Source organism: Grus americana, chromosome 6 (genome assembly GCF_028858705.1).
Source record: "Grus americana isolate bGruAme1 chromosome 6, bGruAme1.mat, whole genome shotgun sequence".
Lineage (NCBI taxonomy): Eukaryota > Metazoa > Chordata > Aves > Gruiformes > Gruidae > Grus > Grus americana.
Window position 1 is genome coordinate 37,694,563 of NC_072857.1, and position 20,330 is coordinate 37,714,892.

The 20,330-nt window shown below is 42.1% G+C and overlaps 1 protein-coding gene across 2 annotated transcripts; it reads right to left on the bottom strand.

Annotated features, from left to right (window-relative positions):
- Positions 1-722: 722 nt before the first annotated feature.
- MYL1 (myosin light chain 1) lies at positions 723-19,897 on the bottom strand. 2 transcript variants are annotated; one of them, XM_054830230.1, is made up of 7 exons: positions 19,620-19,897; positions 8,157-8,184; positions 4,783-4,926; positions 3,134-3,307; positions 2,533-2,610; positions 1,947-1,998; positions 723-1,045 (listed from the first exon to the last, which is right to left on the bottom strand). In XM_054830230.1, exons 1-6 carry the CDS (start codon positions 19,749-19,751, stop codon positions 1,970-1,972), a joined length of 585 nt encoding a protein of 194 aa, XP_054686205.1. In that variant the 5' UTR covers positions 19,752-19,897; the 3' UTR covers positions 723-1,045; positions 1,947-1,969. The 2 variants fall into 2 exon arrangements, with proteins under 2 accessions (XP_054686205.1, XP_054686206.1); XM_054830231.1 differs by lacking the exons at positions 8,157-8,184; positions 19,620-19,897 and adding exons at positions 8,438-8,462; positions 9,256-9,387.
- Between the last annotated feature and the right edge of the window lie 433 nt (positions 19,898-20,330).

The window sequence follows — 20,330 nt, forward strand, 5'->3', positions numbered from 1 at the left end:
AACTTAAGGTGAAGTTGGATTTTAATAGAACAAGCTGACACTCAGATGGGGATTAAGGCAGTTTCATGAATGCTTAAGGAAAAGAGAGAGGAGCTGTCTAAGGGTGGGGATGTGCAGGTAACAATACATCCCCCAGAGCTGGTCATTCCCACTGTCACTGCAGAAGAGGTAACTGGACTCCTCTTGCCATGGTCCAGGGAGTGACAGCCCTAGGGCTGGTTCCCAGATACAGAGCCTTCCAGGGTGGCTGATACTTCTGATTGATTGCTTTTTCTAGTTGTCCATAAAGCTATAACTACAGGTGGTAACTAGGATGTCTTCCCAGTAGTACTGTGGACTTGCTGTTGCAGCTTTATGGAGGAGATTTTGCTGGGAAGAGTGGCTCTGTGTGGCCCCTGCAGCTGGTTTTGGATCTTGCCTGGTGTTTCAGGGCAGGTGTCCCCTTCGGAGCTGTTCTGACAGCAGCTACCAGGTCTCCTTCTCCCAAAAATGTTTAAGTGCTGGTGTAGGTGGTAGTTCCCTATTTACTCCTTTTCCCAGTCCCCAAAGAAAACACTTTTCAGATTAAGTAGAGTGACCTCCTGGAGATGTCTATTTTATTTTTTTTCATAAAACTTTATTTTGTGAAATACAATATACAGAGAAAATAAATTAAGTGCTCAGGGCTGCTTTCAGTGTGTTTGAACAGCTTTAGAGGGGGAAAAAAAGACTTTATAGCCACAAAGTGACCACAGGGATTTATTGATGTTTTATTTTCCCAAGAGATTACATTGTTTCAATGCAAACAACATGGAAAGAGATGGTTGGGATAGATGGATCCTGGATGGTAGCAGTTTATTCCATCTAGCTTGCCTTGGTGAAAGGTCAGGTTTTTAAATGAAAGTGTAGTGACCTGGAGATGATATCCTGAATGTGCTGGTAAAAAATGGTGGGGTTGGAGGAACATCACACAGGTCTATGCAGTTTCCATGTTGACGATGACAGACTGAGCAAGAATTTCAGGCGAATCTCGAGTGCCGTCTGGTCTTTCTGAACTTGACTTGTTCTGAGAAGGAATGGGAGAGTTGGACTTGAAGTCAATCTTGGCTGAAGAAACACTTGCAAAATGACAAACTGAGCCCCTGATTTCTATTTTGAGGTATTTGCTGTTTCATCCAGGAGTTGGGAATGTGTCTTTCTTGGGCTAGAATAACTAACAGTTCAAATAAGCCCACAGACCCATGATATTTTATGTTTGCATTTTCAAGAAAGCTGCTGGATTTTTCTTTGGACAAAATAGCAGCAGATCAAGGTCGTGCGGGGGTTCTTTGTTGGTTTTTTGTGGGTTTTTTTTTCCCCCCCTACTTGTAGAATAACTGCTAAATGGTTGGGGACTTTTGAAGCCCTCTTCTGACTATTGATCGTGACTGTTATCTTTTTCCAGATTATTATTTTGTTTGAAGAGCTGTTCTCACTAGTTCACACAAGTATTCAGGCTATTCTGTCTTTACACAAATCTACAGATTATCAGAAGGTGTTGATTTGATATCTTTTTTTGTTTGGTTGTTTGGTGGTTTTTTAAAAATCTCAATGTGCTTATAGCATAAATGTCTCAGACTGTCAGTTTGCATAGCTTAAACTCTAATTTTGTATGACAACAGAGATCTAGGGTGATATTTGAGCCGGAGCATTTCCTTGCTCATGAATAAACTGTTTCTTTTCACAGTTTGGATATATTTGAAAAATCCACCAAACACAGTTTCTAACCAGTTATAGAGCTGTGAACAAGACCCAGGAATCCATACTCCTGTTTTCTTTGCTTTTGGACAACAGTCTCATTTCTGTTCTATTTGTATCTTGAGGAGACTGTCATGTTGGTTTCATACCCTGTATCTGGCCATGGGCATGTAGAAGCCTTTAAGCATAGCAAACGGACAAGGTTAAGGGTGCAAAGGAGAAGAACATACCATTTGGTATCTGGGAAGTCCACTTAAACAGACAAGATGTGCTTTACAAATGCTGTGGAAAAATATAGATATGCTAGTTAGAAGGAGCAGCAAATGTTACTTCAGGAAATACCTTTAAAAATAACAGCTGTTCATGAGCTGATGGCATTGAAAACACTTATTCCTGATGGTATTTGACCCAACAGCATTTGACCCAAGAAAGTTGTAAGTGTTTAATGTTGCACAAATCAAATTCTATTCCTGCTTAAGAGTCATAAGACTAAATATCTGATGAATAGAGGTCTTTGTCTATGCATTAGCTATGCGATTGGTTCCAATCACTGCAACTGCTCTATAGAAAGTCAGAGTCTAGAGATCTGGCATTGAGCAAAGTAGCCTGCTCTGCTGTGGCTGAATCTAGTCTTTTGAGTGGAGTGACTGCAGGCTAAGCATGTTGCAACAGTTGTTTTTGTGCATAAGCCTTTCAACCTAACTCAGCTGTAGTTTTGTCTAACTGATTTCCCTGAGAAGCTAAAAGCTAACTGCAGTGAAACTCCACGAGAGAGAAGAAATGTAGGATGAGAGGACATTGAACTCTTGTACCTACCCTCGTAGTTGATGCAGCCATTGGAGTCTTCCTGACCTTTCATGAGTTCATCTACTTCCTCTTCTGTCATCTTCTCACCTGGAGAGTGGAGAGAGCTCGGTAAATTCTTCCACAGACACACAACTGAGGCTGAACCCTACAGCTTTTCCAAAGGCTTCCCTTATTTTCTGTGTTAGTAACAGACCTATATATGAACTGAGCTTTATTAATTTTAACTTTCTTTAGAAGTTCTGCATGTGCATATACACACAGGGATTCTAGTTATGCCTACAGAGTAAAGAAACTATGCAGCAAATCCTCTGACTTTGTCCATGTGCATTACATCACTGAGGCATACAGCCTTTTCTCTCTATTCCTCAAATAACAGGCACTCCTAATATCTCGTCTGAATTTAGAAGTAATAAACCAAACCTTTTCCTTTGGGCTTTCTACTGAGTGTTGTGTTTTTGTTCCTTGTGGATTCCCAGTTAGGAAACCCAGTGTCTTGTCTGGCTTTGTAGCCTCCTACCTCTCCAAACCAGCTAGAATGTATTTCCTCCCTCTCTCATGTCTTCAAACAGCAGCAATTTTTTAAGTGCTCACAGAGGCAATAATCACTTACCCAGAGTAGCCAGTACATGACGGAGTTCAGCCCCCATGACTGTGCCATTGCCTTCCTTGTCAAAGACACGCAGACCTTCAACAAAGTCTTCATAGGTACCCTGTTCCTTGTTGTTAGCGGCTGCTTGCAACATGGGCAGGAACTCTTCAAAAGTAATTTTCTTGGCATTCATCTCTGGAAAGAAAGCACCAATTGTTACATGCTAGATGCTTCTATGGGTGTTCTTTTGGGATATTTGTCCGGAAACGTGGGAGAGCTTTCCACCTCATTTGCACACCTCTTTCTATCCTTTAGTCTAGTCTTTGCCTTGGGATTTGGCAGTTCCTTTGCAAAATCTGGATTCTCTCTTATCTTGGGAATTAGTTTGCACATCCATCCAATTTTTCACATCCTTGCTCCAGCCCTCTTCTCACATAAATTTATATGCTTATGTGCATGTTGCATTTCTCTTTCAGAAATGAAAGTTGCTGTATGAGTTGATCTTTGAAAGGATTTTGGGAGTGGGGGACCTACAGAATACAGTAAAACAGAAATATTGAGCCCCAACAGTGGAAAAAGGTAGCCAGAGTGGGATGTTGCAACTTAAACAAGCCCCTGAGTTTCCTGGCGTGTTACTGACCGCTTCAGGGTCTCTTGGATGTGGTAACAGAAACTATTGGCAAAAGAATAAAGTAACTAAAAATAGGAATGTCGAGCAGAGGTGGTGTCCAAATTTACTGTTGACATGTTCAGTGTGGAGGTTTAAGGACTCACAAGCTTAGAGCATCTAACCCCTTTGTTATAGGAGAGATTTTTGTTATATGGGAGAGATTTTTGAATAAACAGTTGTTACAGAAACTATTTTACTACCCAGCTATATCAAAATAACTGTCAGTTATCACTGTAGTCACTTAAAGTACTGTCATGGTTTCACTTCTGTGTTAGTCTTCTGCTCAGTGCTTCCTGCTGGTGCTAATGCTTAACTTATGTCTTCTGAATTGTTCCTTAGAGCTGCCTTTACCAGGCCTGAGGGTTTAGATGTGATTTAGCCCATCTTGATATGGTTCTGCATGACTGAAATCAGGGATCACCTGCAGCTAGGCCCTTGTTAGGAGGTGACTACAGCATTTACCATTTCTTCTATCTCTAAGAGGGGAGAAAAGGAAATAGAAAATAGCTGCTATAATAAATGGCCAACATATGCCTCAGCATGCCGAGGTTTGTAGGACCTTTGAGCAGACTACCTCAGCAGAAATATACAGGTGGGTTTCCAGTCCGAGGGCGTGTCTTGGCTTATGCAAGAGGACTGGACTGACCTGAAGAGCTGAGTATCAGCTGTTAGAAATGGACTTACAGCTCCTCAGCAAGCGCTGGGCTCAGATGGACTATAAGCAGTTACACCAACACTAAAATGATCCCTACAGAGAATTCTCCATAGCCTGAGGAGAAGGTTTTCCTCTCTGAGCACTGTATTCCCTATCATCATCCTCTTCAAAAGGAGCAAGAGAAATTCCATGTATTGTTGCTGCAGTCATCATGTTGTTCCCCCCAGCCCCCTTACTCCACTATTGGAGCAAAAGCTCCTCTCCCTCCTGCTGGGACTATTGATATTGCCTAATTACAGTTCCCCAGCCTGAAGAAAGGCCCATGAGAGACTGTGGGGTACTTACCCTCTTTGCTGGGGTTGCCCAGGATTTTGTTGATCTCGGCATTTGTCGGGTTCTGCCCCAGCGCCCGGATGATATCACCAACCTGGCTCAGGGTGATCTTGGCATCACCAGTCCTGTCAAAAAGGAGGAAGGCCTCCTTGAAGTCTGCAAGGAAAGAGCAACAGTTAAATTGAGCCAGGCAGCTCCCTATTGACAAGTTGTATTGACAAAGATGCGAGCTGCTTGTCTCCTGGCACTGTTCCACCAACTCCGGGGGAGTTAGCCAGGGGAATCTTTGGCCCACAATCCCAAGGAAAAACTCCTCCCCTCTGACATTTTGATTTCACTATTTTTAAACTTTTATATCTACCTTTCATAGCTTTCCTGGCTCTGATAGCCATCAATAGTTTTGTGATTGACCCCATAGTTATTTCAAGCACGAGGAAAGATAAGCTTTCTACAAACGTTGCCATTCAAGAACAGGTTTCTTTACATGACATAGCAGCAGAAGGTAAAAGTGTTGTTATCCATTCCACTTTATCTCACCAGAGGACTGGGACTCTTCTGTTAAAGTCCCTAGCAGTGCAAAGCATCTGTCTGTTTCGATGGGTCCTGCCTGCAATCCCAGCATCTCAACTACACAGTGCTAATGAGAAACTTGAAGGTGGATTTCAAATGCTTCTACTTTTGTTTTCCCTTAAAGTTGCCTTACAATGACACTTCTACTCGTGTTTATTCCCTCTCTTGTCTGCCCTTTGCGGTCTGTCCCCACTTCTTAAAGATGCATGAATATCCAGCTTTTCCAGTGGTAGTACTTGTGTGTTGCCTTACTCCAGTTCATTTCTAGTGTGTACACTTTGAGACTTTGCTTCTTTCAGTGTTGCCAAGTGATCAGGTTTTGTTTATTTCCCCCTTGCTGCTGACCAAGAACTTGAGGTTCAGACATTTCTCCTACAAAAATCAGCACAGACGGTTGTCTGCATTGTATTGCCAGTCTTCATCTGTTGCAAAGTTCCATGTTAATCATCTTTCTGTATTTTTCAGGTTTTTTAGAGTATTTTTTGCAATGAATATAGAAATGCCCTTTTAAAAAAGGGAGGGGTCAAAAGTCAAGGGCCTAGCTAAAAAGCCATCTTTGAACTTCATATGTCAAGAGCTTTGTGGACTGTGCTGTTGATCTCTTCTGCACTGCAGTGTCTGACAATGCTGTGTTTTAGCTCCAAGTAAACCAAGTGAAATGTCTTTTCCTTGGCCATGATGCACTTCCAGCAGCTAGACAGGCTTTGTGTTTCACAGCTTGCGTAGGTGGAATGTTCTTTGTGCCTTGGGGCAGATTCAGGAGTAATAAACAACATTTCAAATCATGTCTTCATTCATCTGGTGCTAGGGACATGGGATGCAGAGGTTCTTGCTTTAGCCGTCCATATACCACCTTAGTGGAGGAGTTGCTGGCACCCAGTAAAACTGCTGATACAGGATGTCAGCCTGCTAGGCTGTAATCTAATACATCTGAAACTAATCCTCTTACTGTCTGATGTGAGACCTATAACCCTTTACTGCTAACCCTCTCCCCTTACAGTGTTTATTACAGGGTATGAAATCAAGGCCTTCTGGATCTGTGTGGAGCTTCCCCTTACAATATACCAGCTTGATATCTGCTGCTGCTATAGCAGCTGAGGTTGATAGAGCTGTAGTGATTTATGCCATATGATCCAATCTTTCATTTGGTGCATTAATGATGTTTAAGCAGAGCAAGGTATAAAACAATGCCAGTTTGCTATTAGCAAAGCCATCAGGAGAGTTTCTCTGTTTTGTAAACCCATGAAGTTTTATGTTCACTGGGTTCTGAATGCTGCTCCCAAGCTCAGAGAAAAGACCTGATCTTATTTTTGTCTCCCAGGCATGCATTTCGCTGCAATATATCTTTGCTGTGAGTGGTTTTTTCTTAGTTTTTTTTTTAAATATATATAGCTAGTCCTAGCTTATACCTCTGCTTGAATAAGCATATGTAAAATCCCTCTCTGAGGAGGGTACTATCCAGCTGCTGCTGTGTCAGCCTGTGTGGATGGAAATAGTTACTGAGGGTGGGACAATCTGTGTTCCTGGGAAATTCTCCCTCTCTCAAGTAGCTTTTAATTGCTCCGCTGCTTGGTTCAGTCATTGGAGCATTACAGCAGCTGGATGATCTGAAATATGAAGAGAAGCTAAAAGAAATATTTTGCTTTGTTATGTATGCTAGCAGCTTTGAATTGATAGCATTTTTTCATAAACCCTCCTAATCCTGTTATAAAAGTTTTAGAATTAAAAAAAGTGAGGAAGAGTCCAAATTATTTTCTTTGTGACCAGGAGTATTTGGACTGCAGGAAGAAAAATGTGTCCAGTCTCACTTACTGCACTATGCCTCTCCTTATTGCCTTAATGGTGTAACCTGGAGCAGGTTGGTGTTCAGGAAGCTTGGGGCTCTCTTAAGACCTGTATCTATCTATTTCTCTCCCTCTGGATTTCTAGTAAATCCTTGTATCTTCCATTCTAAATACTTTGTTCACAGTGAGAAGTCTACTATATTTGCTACTGAATTTTTGACTTTTTTTAAACCTACTTTATTTAACATAGCCCAAATGCATCTCTTAATCTAAGTTGGAGTGTTTTAAATATCTTTTCAGAGCTTCAGTGGAGATTTTTGTTCATGTCAAAATTTTCAATCTGCTTGAAAGATCTGATTAAAAAAACCCCGAAATTGGAACTGCTGGTGGCTTGTGAAACAGAGAATACAGCAAGATGCTCAAGAATTGCAGCATATCCATACAATTGTGTTTATAAACAACAGTTTACGCAAGTCATGTATTTGCTAACTTTCTATGCTTCGTGGGAATACTGTTTGTTTACAGTAAAACAGCCTTTCTTCCTTCCCTTCCACAACACCTGGCAAGAGTGACATGTAGGCCTGTTGCATCTTCTGTTCATATAAAATTGCAATGTCGCTGCAGCTAAGTTAATTTTTCAGCTCCCTCCTTCTGTTGTCCTTCATCTGCCTATTTCCCCCATGACTTTCAAATGCAAGACTTGCTGTCAGCATCCTTGTGAAGGACCAGTACAAGAGCACAACTGAAAAATGTTCAGTAGGTAGAGCTGGTAATGCCAGCATATTTCTTCTTCAAACCATGGCATAAACTTCTCAGCTTGGCAGCACATAAGCACCCAGATAAATTATATGTAAATCTACAGTCAGATTCCTGTTCAGCGTAAGTCAGCACTGCTGCTCTGAATTCAAGAATGTGGTGATTTCTATGAGCTGAAGTCCTAGCTCATCTTTTCATAGAGGTTAAACTTCTGAGCCTGTAGCTCCTTTCTGAACCCGTGTACATGTAAAACACATTGGCTCTCTTGTAACTTACCATCCTGTTGCTCCTTGGAGAACTCGATCTGTTGGAAGGAAATCAATCACAAAAAATAGCTTAGGAAGGGGGGGGCTGGGGGAGAACCTGCTTGTTTTCTAAAGCATCCAGCTCAATCCATGAGTCATCTTCCAAAACAGCAAAAATGTGGCCTGTCAGGATGTGCAGAAGTAATGCAGATAGCAAAAGAGCTGTTAATACTAGTGAATTTAGCATTTGTTAGCCGTTATGTTCCCCCTCCTACCCCCTGTTAAAGGTTTGGTTTTTTTAATTTCACTTACCATTAATTTGGTCAGGAGTGAAGGACTGCAGTTGGGATGAAAAAGAGAGAGAGAAAAAAGAACTAGTACTGCTGAAAATGCACTGAGAGAAAGCAAATAGCACAAAGTAGCTGAGCGCTCTCATGTCTGTCTTGCCATAATTAGGCCATAGCAACCTAAACTAGCAACTTCCCTTGGAAAAAATGCATCACCAGGTCTATTCTTAAAGATTCTGTTAAAATCTGCATCCCAGGGAAAGCCAGGGCTGTGCATAAAGGCAACAAAAATCTAAAGTCTCTTAACTAACAAAGAGGTTGTTAATGTACTATCAGGTCATTTACTATTTTAGTACAGACCTGTTTTATTAAGACCATTTGAAGTAATACTGCTTAACAAGCAGCTTTTTTTACATTAACATAGAAATTAAACCAATCCCTTAAAGTTTGTGTTTCAAATTAGGTTTTGACAGTCCATTGTTTCATAAAGTACTAAACTATGATATTTTCGTATATAAAAATATTACTATTTTCCTTTGCCACTTTAGCAGGTTGCATCCAACTTAGAAGAATAATAAAACGATTAGCAGACAGCAGTAGCAAATTGTAACTCTTCTGTCTGAAGCTACAGGAGCTGCACATCTACTGTTGCCCGGTGTAGAACTTGAGGCTAACTGGAAAACCTCACATAGTCCTTTTAGGCTTAAGGTGGAAAGCCAAGCAAACCTAAACTGTTTTCTGGACTGTCCTTCCCTCCCCTAGAACTAACTTGAGCGAGAAGCCCGATTTACTTATGTAAAATCACTGGCTCGCTGCTAGCCATTAGCTTTCTAGTGGACCCACCATGGTTGAGAGTTGGAAAAGCAGAGCAGCAGACGGGCAGGAGGGATTAGCTGAGAGGTCTCGAGAGTGGTCCTGCTTTCCTGGCCTTTCTTCCCCTTATTTATCTGGCAGTGCTGACGGCATTGCCTGGATTAGGTGTCAGAAGGAAGCAGTCCCTCCCCTTGGCGAGTTCTTTAGCTTTCTTAGGGCAAAGTGACAGGAGGCTCCATGTCTTGATCGACATCTTATGATGGCTATTTTTAGGAGGCTGGAGAGGGGCAGGGAGTGGCAAGCAGTAAGTTTGATTCATGTCAGCGCTTTCTGGGTCCGTACTGTCAAGAGATGTTCCTTGTCCAGTCCTACCAAGACTTCCTTATAGGGAAGGATTCTATTTCTCCAATAAGCTATAAAGTCAGTGAGTAAGGAGCGTTGAGAGTGAGAGGTGCCACGTGTTTGCCTAGCTGGCTGGTTTTACACGTGGCTTGCAGGTTGTGTGATAGATGTAGCTGGATGGTCCTCATACCTTCACTGGGCTTTGCTCAACCCCTTATATGGATAATATAGTGCTCAATGTTAGATGAGTGCTGCTGCTTATCTGATCAGTGTGATCCAGTTGTTGGCACTGAACAGAAGATTAACCTGTTGATGGAGGTGGTGTCTGACTGTGAAGCTCTTCCTCTGCATTGGTCATGTTTTCCGAATTTTGAACATTTTTAAGGGAAAATTATCCATGCATTTTGGACCCAACTGTATTGCTAGGTTAGTGGCCGATGTGTAGATGTACCCTGCAGGGCAGCGGGAAATTTGTGTTCACAGTAGCTGTGCTCTCTAGGACATTCTTCCTCTATGGCTGGGGTTAGGCAAGGCAACAGCATGCCAGGTTCAGAGCTCACTGGTGCGGTGAGAGAAGGTGCTGCTGAGGTTTTTGTAATGTGGAGGCAAGGGAGAAGCTGTGATAGAAGCTAAGACCCCCAAAAGGCTTTGTGAACTGGAAGAATGATGGCTCACGGTGGAGAAAGGGGTACTTGCTTTTTGGGTTGCAGAGTGGAGGAGTCATGGTGAGACTACAGGTGGGGAGTTTCTAGGCAGGCTGCAGGAGGTAGAGGCTGCAGGAGGTAGAGGCTGCAGCTTCTTCAGTAGCAAAGATCTAGTCCCACCATGTAGCATCCTCCAAGCCCAGGTCAAATCTCTGAACTGGTGCTGTGAGACATTGTAAAAGGATTAGAAAACTCTGCTCCAAACTCCTTCCTTTCCTAGTCACCTCAGCTGGGGTGAGAGTGTCATGGAGCTGGGGTGGGAATGATTGTGTGATAACAGACTCTGTGTTGCAAACTCAAATCCCCTCTCTAATTTCTATTGATTTCCTTTGTTGAGCATTCACTGCTCCTGGTTTTCAAATGACAAAATGTGATTAATGAGGGAAACTTTCTCCTGTAGCTGGCTTAGTTACCCTGAAGATAAGTATAACCTTTGTGAATGTCTCTTTTCAGTATATTGAGGGCTCTGAAAGAATCAAATCCAAGCAGACTTTGTTGTTTGTTTGTTTTTAAGTGAACAATCAAAATATTTGGTTGTATTTGAGACATTAACCTCCTACCTCCTCCTATTTAAAAAACTAAAGACACAACTGCAAAGAATTTTCTAAGCTTTCCATTTTAGCTGGAACACGTTCTGTCCAAACAGATTATTTTAATTTTTTTGAGAAATATCTGGAAAATATATTGAGTATGAAAAATGCTCCACTGCTAATCTTTCACTTCTCTCTTTTTCTGCTATTTGTAATCTATTAGCCTGTGGGAAGAGGGATGTATTCAGCACAAAGTGTAGCGATGGTCAGGTGTGGTTGCATAGAAAAGGGGGTTGATCCTTTTGTCTGAATTAGCTAACATAAGTTTAGCAGAATGTAGACCTCCTGATTAATACTGGCTGGGGCTGGAACTCGGGCAGTGAGAAAGCTAATATAGATCTTGGCCATCAGTCCCAATGCATTAACAGAGGAGCTTTCTAAAGACTTTGGCAGAGCTGAAATGTTGCCTGGGTCATGCAGTGTGTTGCCTTATGTGGAATTTTCCTTCTGCCCTCAGCCTCTTGCTCTCCAGTGCTGGCAAATAGAAAATGTTCCCCTGAAAACAGGATTAAAAAAAAAAAAAGGAAAACTTTGTTCAAGAAAATGAGCCACTTTTTCTTACTTCAAGATAAGCTTTATGGTTGGCTACAACCAAAAGACTTTAGATACCAAGCAGAAAATAATTGGGGCACATTTGTCTTGGACATAGAAAATTGATACCTAGATTAGCCACCTGGCTTGAACTGGCTGTCAAATATGTATGAATTGAGAGGAGTCTATGTATAAAATGATTGATCTTTTTACAATGTGATACTTTGGTCAGACTTTAGATGAGGAAATACTAGTGCACCACATCAGCCCTTCATTTTATTACTGGTTGTCAGACAAAAGCACACTAGACAGGAGTTTCAATGGGGAGAAATATTCTAGCATGGGCATGTTGCTTTCACTTGAATTAAGAATCACCCTTCTTTAAGCCAATAGAGTCTGTTGGGGTCTTAAAATGCTACTTGCTTTGAATAAGGACACCTACAAATGGCCTAAGTATAGAAAATATTTCAAACACTCTTTAAAAGAAATTAAAGGTAAGATTTCTGATTCTGTAAGGAGCTTTCATAAACTTCAAAAGGTAGAAAGAAGTATTTTGCAGTGATCTGATCAGTGTTCTGATCCTGGCAGTGTTCTCTGTCTTTTCAGAGGACATGATGAGCCTCAGCATGATGAGCCTCAGACCTTTAGGGAAAATGTTGAAATTTCAGGATGTTCAGTTTAAAAAAAAAAAAAAAAAAAAATGCACCCCCCCCCAGCAGAAATAATGAAAGATTGAACAAACTGCAACATGTGGAAAGACCAGAAGGGCCAGGATTTCTCTAACTTGGCTTGGCTCTTATTTCTGGGCAAAGTTGTTATCCAGAAGGTTATCTGTGCCAAAGAAAAAGATGGTGTGTTTTGGGGTTGGTTTTTTTGTTTAGTTTGTTTTTAAGACTAAGGCTTTCCCTGTATAGTTTGTGACCACCTTCTAGTCACCTTGTTGCTAGGTAGAGGCATTTTGACCAAGTCCCAATTCTGTAGGGTGGGGTGGATAGGGTTGTATGCAACTCTTAATCACCAGCTAAGCAGAAGACCCAATCCACACAAATCTTTATTTCGCAATTATTACCAAAGTTCCTAATTTCCCAACAAATCAGGGTTCACCTGACCTTTGCAGCATGGTGCTGTGCTAACATATTTAGGCTGGTGGGCACTGCGACTGAATACAGCTGTGCTGCGTGACAGTCGCTTTGTGCTCACTGTAAATGTGTAAATGTCTGGTCAGGGTGAAAAGCCCTGGGAAAAGATGCTGCTGGGAGTTGAAGCATTCAGCTGCTCCATCTGCCTGTTACCCTTTGGGTGAATTACAGAGAAGGGAATCATCTTAGGATTTTACTAGAGTCACCAGATATTTCAAGGTACTGTCTCTGTAGAAGAGACTGAGGACATATCAAATGTCTTGGAAAATCAGAGAGGAGAAAATTGGAGAGTCCCCTAGGATACTCATTGTATATCTAGCCTTCTAGTCAGGCCTAGAGGGAATTTTTTATTTTTGGGTGGAGATAAGCTAGGATTGTGCCTACAGCAGTTCATATGGTGCCTGCTCCTTGATTAATACAGCTGCACATATTTTCTCACAGACATCACTTGAGTGCAGGATTACGCAGCTCTCAAACCCCTCTGAAAAGCGGGCTGTCATTCTCCCATCCCTCACCCTGGTTCGATAGCTTGTGTAATCGATGCCACAGATTTTAGAGAGGCTACTTCTCATTTAAGTAAGAATCAACAGCCTGATGGATTTAGCCTCATGTGTTTTATGAGGCAGAGAAACATTAGGAGCAGATGAGCTCTTGAGAAAGAGCTCTGTTTTGAGAACAGAGCTGCCTGGAAATACAATCGAAGAAAGAATAATATAGGAGAGAAAATTGTGTGTGTGAGATGCCATGAGGTTTGGAAGAATAGCTCAAAATCTCTTTGAGCTTAATGGACTTAACTGCAGGTTAATTTGAATTTTTTTCTAAGCATTCTGTATAACTTTCCAGTTTGTTTACTTTTAAAGCTTGTAACTTCACAGTTGCTTTACAGTTGTGCAAAAACTTTTGGATGAGCCTTGCCAATTAATTAACGTGCCCTTCTGATACGTCCAGGAGTGAAGTGTGCTCTAGCTGCACTGTTGATCATCCCATTTTGAACAGATTTCATTAGCTTCACGGGGGGAAGTGTGTTCGGTTGTGCTCATTTGCAAAAGTGTCCCTTTTCTAATTGCATTTAGTTTTGCATGAATGTGTAACCCAGAGGATGTGCGAGGAAATGTGAGGCTCGGGAGCCCTGCTCTCAAAGGGATTTGTTGTTTTAACATGCCTCCCAGCGGCAGCGTTAGAGTATTAACATTACTTAAACTGTTGCTACTTGACCTTTAAGTGCTATGCGGCAAACCAGCCAGTTGAAAGTGCTTTTTGGCAATGGGTATAAGATGTAATAAAACCTCAGTGAAGCGGTGGCAAATTTCCACCTTGGTTGTTTCATATCTCCTTACAGACAACTTCTTGCTTTACTTGTCATTGGCTAAATTAGTCACCACCTTCTTGCCTTATGTAAGATAAACTCAAATATCTTGTTACTATCTGTTATGATCCTTCTGTGCTCTGAGGGGGTTTAAAACACTTTTAGAAATATTTTGGGGTTGTCTTGATGTATTAGTTGATGGGAGAAAGGCTCTGCCACACCACCGTTAACACCTGAAATTACTCTGTGAGCTCTTGAAACATTACTCTGTGTAACTTGCTTTAAATTCCACTGTTTCTACCAAAGTTTGTCACTCCCCAGATCCTCCAAAGGCTATAGGTATCTCTTTTTAAATGCTACTAAAGCTGTGAATTGCTAAGAATGGAACTTGTAAAAAAAAAAAAAAAAATCATTATTTTCCAAATAATTTTTCAGATTAGCAGACATAAGAAAAAGTGTCTACTAATATATATGGACAGTCCCTACTTTTGAGGCACTCCTTGCTTAGCAGCACTTTAGGAAGAAAAGGAGGCAACGTGCTTCTGAAAACTTAATTTTCTTTACAAAGTGGTGGCTTTTCTGTTTTGCTTTTCCTTCTGGTTTTCAACAGTGTCCCAAAGGGATGTCTTGGTGTGTACCTGTGTCCGATGCCCAAGTTACCTGTCCTGCGACACCTTTATGCCATGTCTCCCATGCAGTGATTTAGTAACTATCACCAATGTGGGTCTGGCATTCATGGCAGGGTTCACAGGGGCAAGGGATTTGGCTGGGGCTGCTCTGCTCCAGGGTGGATCCTCAGTGATGCAGTATCTCAGTGGTTAAAGCGGTAGCAGGAAGCTGGTCTGGATGGTGTCAAGTACTTTTACATCTCTTATGGCTAAGTCATATTTGCGCTTGTCCCTTTCCTACCTGCAAGGGCACTTGGGACTGCTGACCTTGTCCAGCGGGTGTATCAGTCCTAGGGAATCTTTCTGGAGTCGTCACTGGAGCTGGATCAGGCATAATCTGAAGGCCTGCGCCAAAAATTTCAGGCAAAAACCTGCCAGTTCCTAAGAAAGCCCTTAGCACTATGAGCAAAGCTAATGTTAACATTCCTGTTCTCACTCCACAGCTTCACATGGAGATTGTCTGCAGCGTAATAGCTCTCGGAGTGCTTCAGCTGACACTTTGCAGTCCTGCTTGCCCTCCAGCCCAGAAGCTTTCTGTCAGTGCATTTTAGTGAGTTTCTCTCTCTCTGGTTATATCCAATGCAATGTCTGTTCAGAGATGACCTACTTGAGTAGTGAATGTAATAAGAATTAAGGACAACTGGAGAAACACTTTTCTGCCTTAAGAGCTCTATATTTAAAAACAAATGATCACACCAGTTTGCTTCCATGCAGCAGGCTTCGTCATGCATCACACAGTTACGCAAGGCCTTAGCAAGTCTTCACTAGTTGATAGCTTTTAATTACTTTTCCCCTAAAGATGTAGGTAGCTTATTTGCAATTGGGCATGGTATAATTGGTGTGTTGAAAACACCAGCATGGGAAGCCTTATGTACCTTGAACATCACTTACACCATGGATACTTGCAAGAACCCAATCTCTGTCTCTGATAGAGAGAATACTCTGGTGTATCTTTGAAGCAAAGGGCCTGGTGTGACACTGAATCAGGGTGCTACACATTCAGATCACTGTCTGCAGAGCAGAAGCCTAGGAAGCACTGCACTCAGCATCTCCAGCTCCCAGATCCCAAAACACCGTGGTTAATGCTACGAGCCTGGGCTTGGTCCAAGGGCTGGTTGTGTGTGCTGGGAAGCACCCTTAGATTTTAAGTAAAAAAACCAACACGCTTTTCCTGTTGGTGATAGGGACCCAGTTAAACTGATTTGGGCAATATGAAGTTTATCCATTTCCCACTGCCTCAGTTGCAAAACCAAGCATTGAGACATCCTCGTCATTTATGTCTCATCCCAGTTATTGCAGACATAGACCCATAGTAGTGTTGTTCGTCAGCCCAATGCTTCTACTCAGGCTGCGTGGGAGAAGGAAGTTGACAAAACAATAAGCTTTCTTTTTTGGGAGTGTCCTTGGCCACAGTTGTTTTCACTCCAGAATTCTTGGAGTCTCTTAAGAAAATGACCCGTATGGTCATTTTGGTTTTAATCGTGGCTGGATCCTGGTGGTAACTCTCAGATGCATCCATCACCCTCTTCTTGTCTCAGTTATGATTTAATCTTTAACCTTTGTGCCTATTGTTCAAATCCAGGCCATGCTAGTAATAAGGAAAATTGGAAATACAAATTTGGTCTGGAAAGGCTTGTGCAAATCAGATTGTTTTGTTTCCTGAATAGAGGGAAGAGGGTCTTTATATTTCCATTTAAAAACAAATTCTTCCTCTCTGCCTTGACTTTCTTTCTGTGGCTGTACTGTAACCTAAGGTGAGCTGAGAAAAGGCTGAGTTTAGAGATTTGAGCCTCTAGCAGTTAGGCATTCCTGTTACTCAGTTTTATAGTCAATAGATGGTGCTCAAAAATAGAAAATCCCATGCCAGCTGCTATTAGTACTAGGAAATCACCAAATATTTGCTTTAATTGGGTTAATTTAAAGTGGGGTGGGAAAAAAACCAGAGGATGGTGAAAGGCCTGTCACAGCTTCTGATGGTGACAGGCAATTTTGGGTGCCTGCATTTGCATGAACCCAGCTTAAGACCGCTTAAGGGGGAAAAAAAGAGCAACTAACTTTCAAAGTGTGCACCCCAAAAGGCTCAGAAAACCAGATTCCCCCGAGATGCGCCAAGCAGGGCATCCGAGAGGAGGGGTACCACCAAAAGAATTGCTAGCCATGTTTGTAAACCACCTTCTTGTTTGTTTTCGAGAATATTATGGTCTCTGATGCCAATTTAAAATGAAGTGCACTGCCAAATGTGGCTTATTTGGCTGCTGTAAACCCTTATTAGGCAGCTCTAAGCTTACCCACTCCAGCTGTAACTGTTAGAAGGGGCTTGCATATCTCTTTATAAAAGCCAACAAAGCCTTTCTGTGTGTTTGCCTGCTGTGTGGCTCCCCAAATCATCATGGCGCTGCAGCCTGGCATTCCCAGTCACCTCTCATTAGTAGCAAGCTCTGGCATGGCTGCTAATTGCCCTAAGGAGTGGAGGGGAACCCACTTTGATGTCCTTGTATCAAAGTGCTGGAGGCTTTAACTCCATGCCTGGTAAATCAGCACAGAAAGCCCCAGGACAGGATTGTTCATTGAGTCCCGGTCAAAAGCTTAGCTTTAAGTACTCCCTGGCTCCAAAGTTTTGCTGGAAATGGTGCTGTGCCTTTTCCCATGCTAAGGCTTTGGTTGAATGGAAGGATTCAGGATTAATTCATGCTAATTAAGGGACTGGGTTAAGACTCAGAAAACTTTGATTCCTGACTCTGTCACATCTCTGAGGCAAATCGCTTTTATTAGAAGACATTGTTTGCCTTCACTGCCTGAGCTCTCAAAGGGTGAAAAAGGATAACCCAGGGTGGGTGACTGGGACCTTAGGAGGTTGTCCAGTCCCTGCTCCAAGGCAGGATGAAAGGCACTGTGGTTGTTCCTGGTGCCTTCTTGAGGAGCCCAGCACTGGAGGTGCCACAGTCTGCCTGGCCAGCCCTTGACTGATGTGGGGTCTCAGGAGAGAGGGGAAGGTTGGGAATAGAGGGGATGTGCGTCACCCTCATGGGCAGCATGGGGTTCTGCATCACCCTGAAGCCATGACTGTGTGGTTGGGTAGACCCCTCTGCTGTGGGGGGGGCTCCATCCACCCTTGCAGTGCCTCTGAGGCACCCTGCTCTTTGCCTGGTAAGGGCATGATGAAGAGTGGAGGAGATACTTGTAGAAAGATACATGCTAGTGATGAACATGCAGGGCAGGGGACTGTGCCGCCCACTGCATTGCAGGGTAGTCCTCTAACCTCCGTCACACTGCTTGTATATTCGCTTATTTGCAAATAGGAATAGTAATGCTTACGTGCTGCTCCAGTGTTAAAAGAATAGTTTTGTCTTACTAACCCAGGTTTTCCCACCCCTTCAAAGAGGAAAATATTATCTCTGATAGTATCTTTCCAAAGAAAGAGAATTTAGGCAGACTATCTTCTTTTATCAGTCTGAATATGACAAACCCCAGAGCGTTCTCTCTGTACTACCAATATATATTTCCTGCCATAATGGAGAGCTGTCTGGGTAAAGGAGTGAACTGTGGAGATGCCTCAGACTGCAGCCTGCCAATTTTTAGCTGGTAATATACTATTAAGTCTATTTATGTAAAGATAAATTAGCTAGGATCACTGGAGTTGAAAATTCTATTTTCTCCTAATGAACTGGACATAGAAAGCTATCAAATCATATTAAATTATTTAGTAGGAAATCTAGCTTGCATTCTCCTTTATCTCTGGAGATGAGTGAAATGTGAGGTCTAATCTAATTTTCAGACAGTATTCTCAAAAACAGTGGGATTTTTGTGTAGCCTTTACTCTGATCATTCCAAGTATTTAAAAATGTCTTTTATATTCCTCTTGCTCTTGTTTTGCTTTGCCAGTGGGTTCACCTTCAGTCTTAAGAGAAGCTACATACAGTTTCAGAAAAATACTGACTACTGATTCTGAAAATTAAAGTAAACTTCAAGAAATTTCACTAAATGGTTCATGATCTTGGGACTATATGTATTAAGATACCTGAAACAGGATTTATCATGAGAGGAAAATGAGTAGGTCCTATTAGGAGCCTTTGTACTCCTTTTTTTCCATAATAGGCACGATTCCTTATGTAGAATTTAGTAAATTGGTCCTGGGACCAATCAGCTTGCCAGGTGGGTGGAGAATAACTATTTATAGTCCTACCCAGAGAAGGTGGTCTGTCTCTTCATCTCTTCAACTGCTTAACCTCCCTCTCTTTCCTAAGTAAAGAATTGCCCAACATGGAGGCGTTTTCTTCAAAGGGTCAAGGCAACAATCAGTGATGTTGGTTGGCAGGCAAAGTCTAAAGACAGTATGAAATTAAATGGAAGTGCAGTCAGAGGGAAACCTCTGGAAGACTCTTCCTCTTTGTTACTTTCAATTTGCAACAAATTGCAAATTCTGAGCAAATATATAAAGGTGAGAGGAAATCACTTGAAATGCTTCCATTCATGGCTTTTCAGCTCATGGTCTCTATCAATGTTTGTACAATGCAAATGAAAAGAAAATAGATGAAACTGCCATATCCTTTTTTTTAAATCTGTTTTTATTTGTTTCTGCTTTTAAAGGTAAGCCATGCTGATCTCAAAACACATGACCAAAAGGTCATCAGGTGCTTGCAAATATTTGGAAAGGAATTTGAGGGGAAACTGTAAAATAAGGTTTGGTTTTAATACAGCACTATGGGAAAACATTGCATTTTAAGTTCCAGTAACCCCTTACTGTTCCCATGCACCTATTTTATGGGGTTTTTGGGGGGAGGGGTGGTGGTAGTTGTGTCTTTCTTTTAAATTTAGTTTTACCAAATGGGCCAGACTAATACAGATTTGGTAAAAAGTTCTGAGTGCCACATTCCAAAATACTTTTGAAATCACCAGGCTTTACTCTTGTGTTAAATCATGCACCATGCCTTACACCCCTCCAGCTACTAAAACAATCAAAATCTCAGGCAGGTCAACAAATCCATCGAGTGAGGTTATTCATTCATTTCACTGCAGTCCCCAAACCGGAACCAAACACACACACACAACGTTTCACTGCAGGTCTCAGGTGGGATGCTGCTAACCCCACAATTAGCACACGTTCATTCATTTACCTTGATGCTCTTGAGATCAATTGCGGGTTCTTTGGGTTTAGCTGGTGCGGGTGCTGGTGCGGGTGCTGGCGCAGGTGCTGGTGCTGCTGCCGCCGCCGCTGCTGGTTTCTTTACGTCCTTCTTTGGTGCCATTTTGTGTTGCTTAAACTTGAACGTAAAGGTGCCCCCCCAAAAAAAAAAACTTTTTAAAAAAATAAATAACCAAAACCTTAAAAGTGATTCCCAGGAGAGGAGCAGTGGTCAGAATGAGCTACAGCCTGTGCCCTGGAGGTGGACCCAATGTGCTAAACTCTATAAGGGCATATATATATATTTCACTTAGTGCCTCGTACAGTCCTGACACATGCAGCTGGATTGGACAGCTTGCTAATCAAGGGGGATGTCATTCCAGCTTGAGCTATAAATGGAATATAAGAGTTCAGGGCTTCATTAGATCAAGGGACTTCAGTGGCTTTTTTTCCCCCCTCTTTAAAAACCCCAACCATCTCCCCTGTATTTTTTTAGTGTGTGTAAAGGAGAGGGAAATATGACAAACCCAGTCTCAGATCTGCTGTTGACATTTGGACATGGATTGAACAGTCTTTTTCCTCATCAGAATTTCTGTTCTGCTTAAGTAATAAATCTTTCTTTCTTTCCCTCCCCTTTTCCCCCATGCCTGTGTAGCACTCCAGGAGGATTTGGTTTCAAGTAGGAATTTTGACTTTCATGGCT

Coding starts and splice junctions, on each gene's coding strand:
- MYL1 (XM_054830230.1), bottom strand. CDS start 19,751: ATGGCACCAAAGAAGGACGTAAAGAAACCAGCAGCGGCGGCGGCAGCA. Junction 8,185..19,619: donor TTGATCTCAAGAGCATCAAG/GTAAATGAATGA, acceptor TCCTTCCAACAG/ATCGAGTTCTCCAAGGAGCA. Junction 3,308..4,782: donor GGGCAACCCCAGCAAAGAGG/GTAAGTACCCCA, acceptor CTTTCTTTCCAG/AGATGAATGCCAAGAAAATT.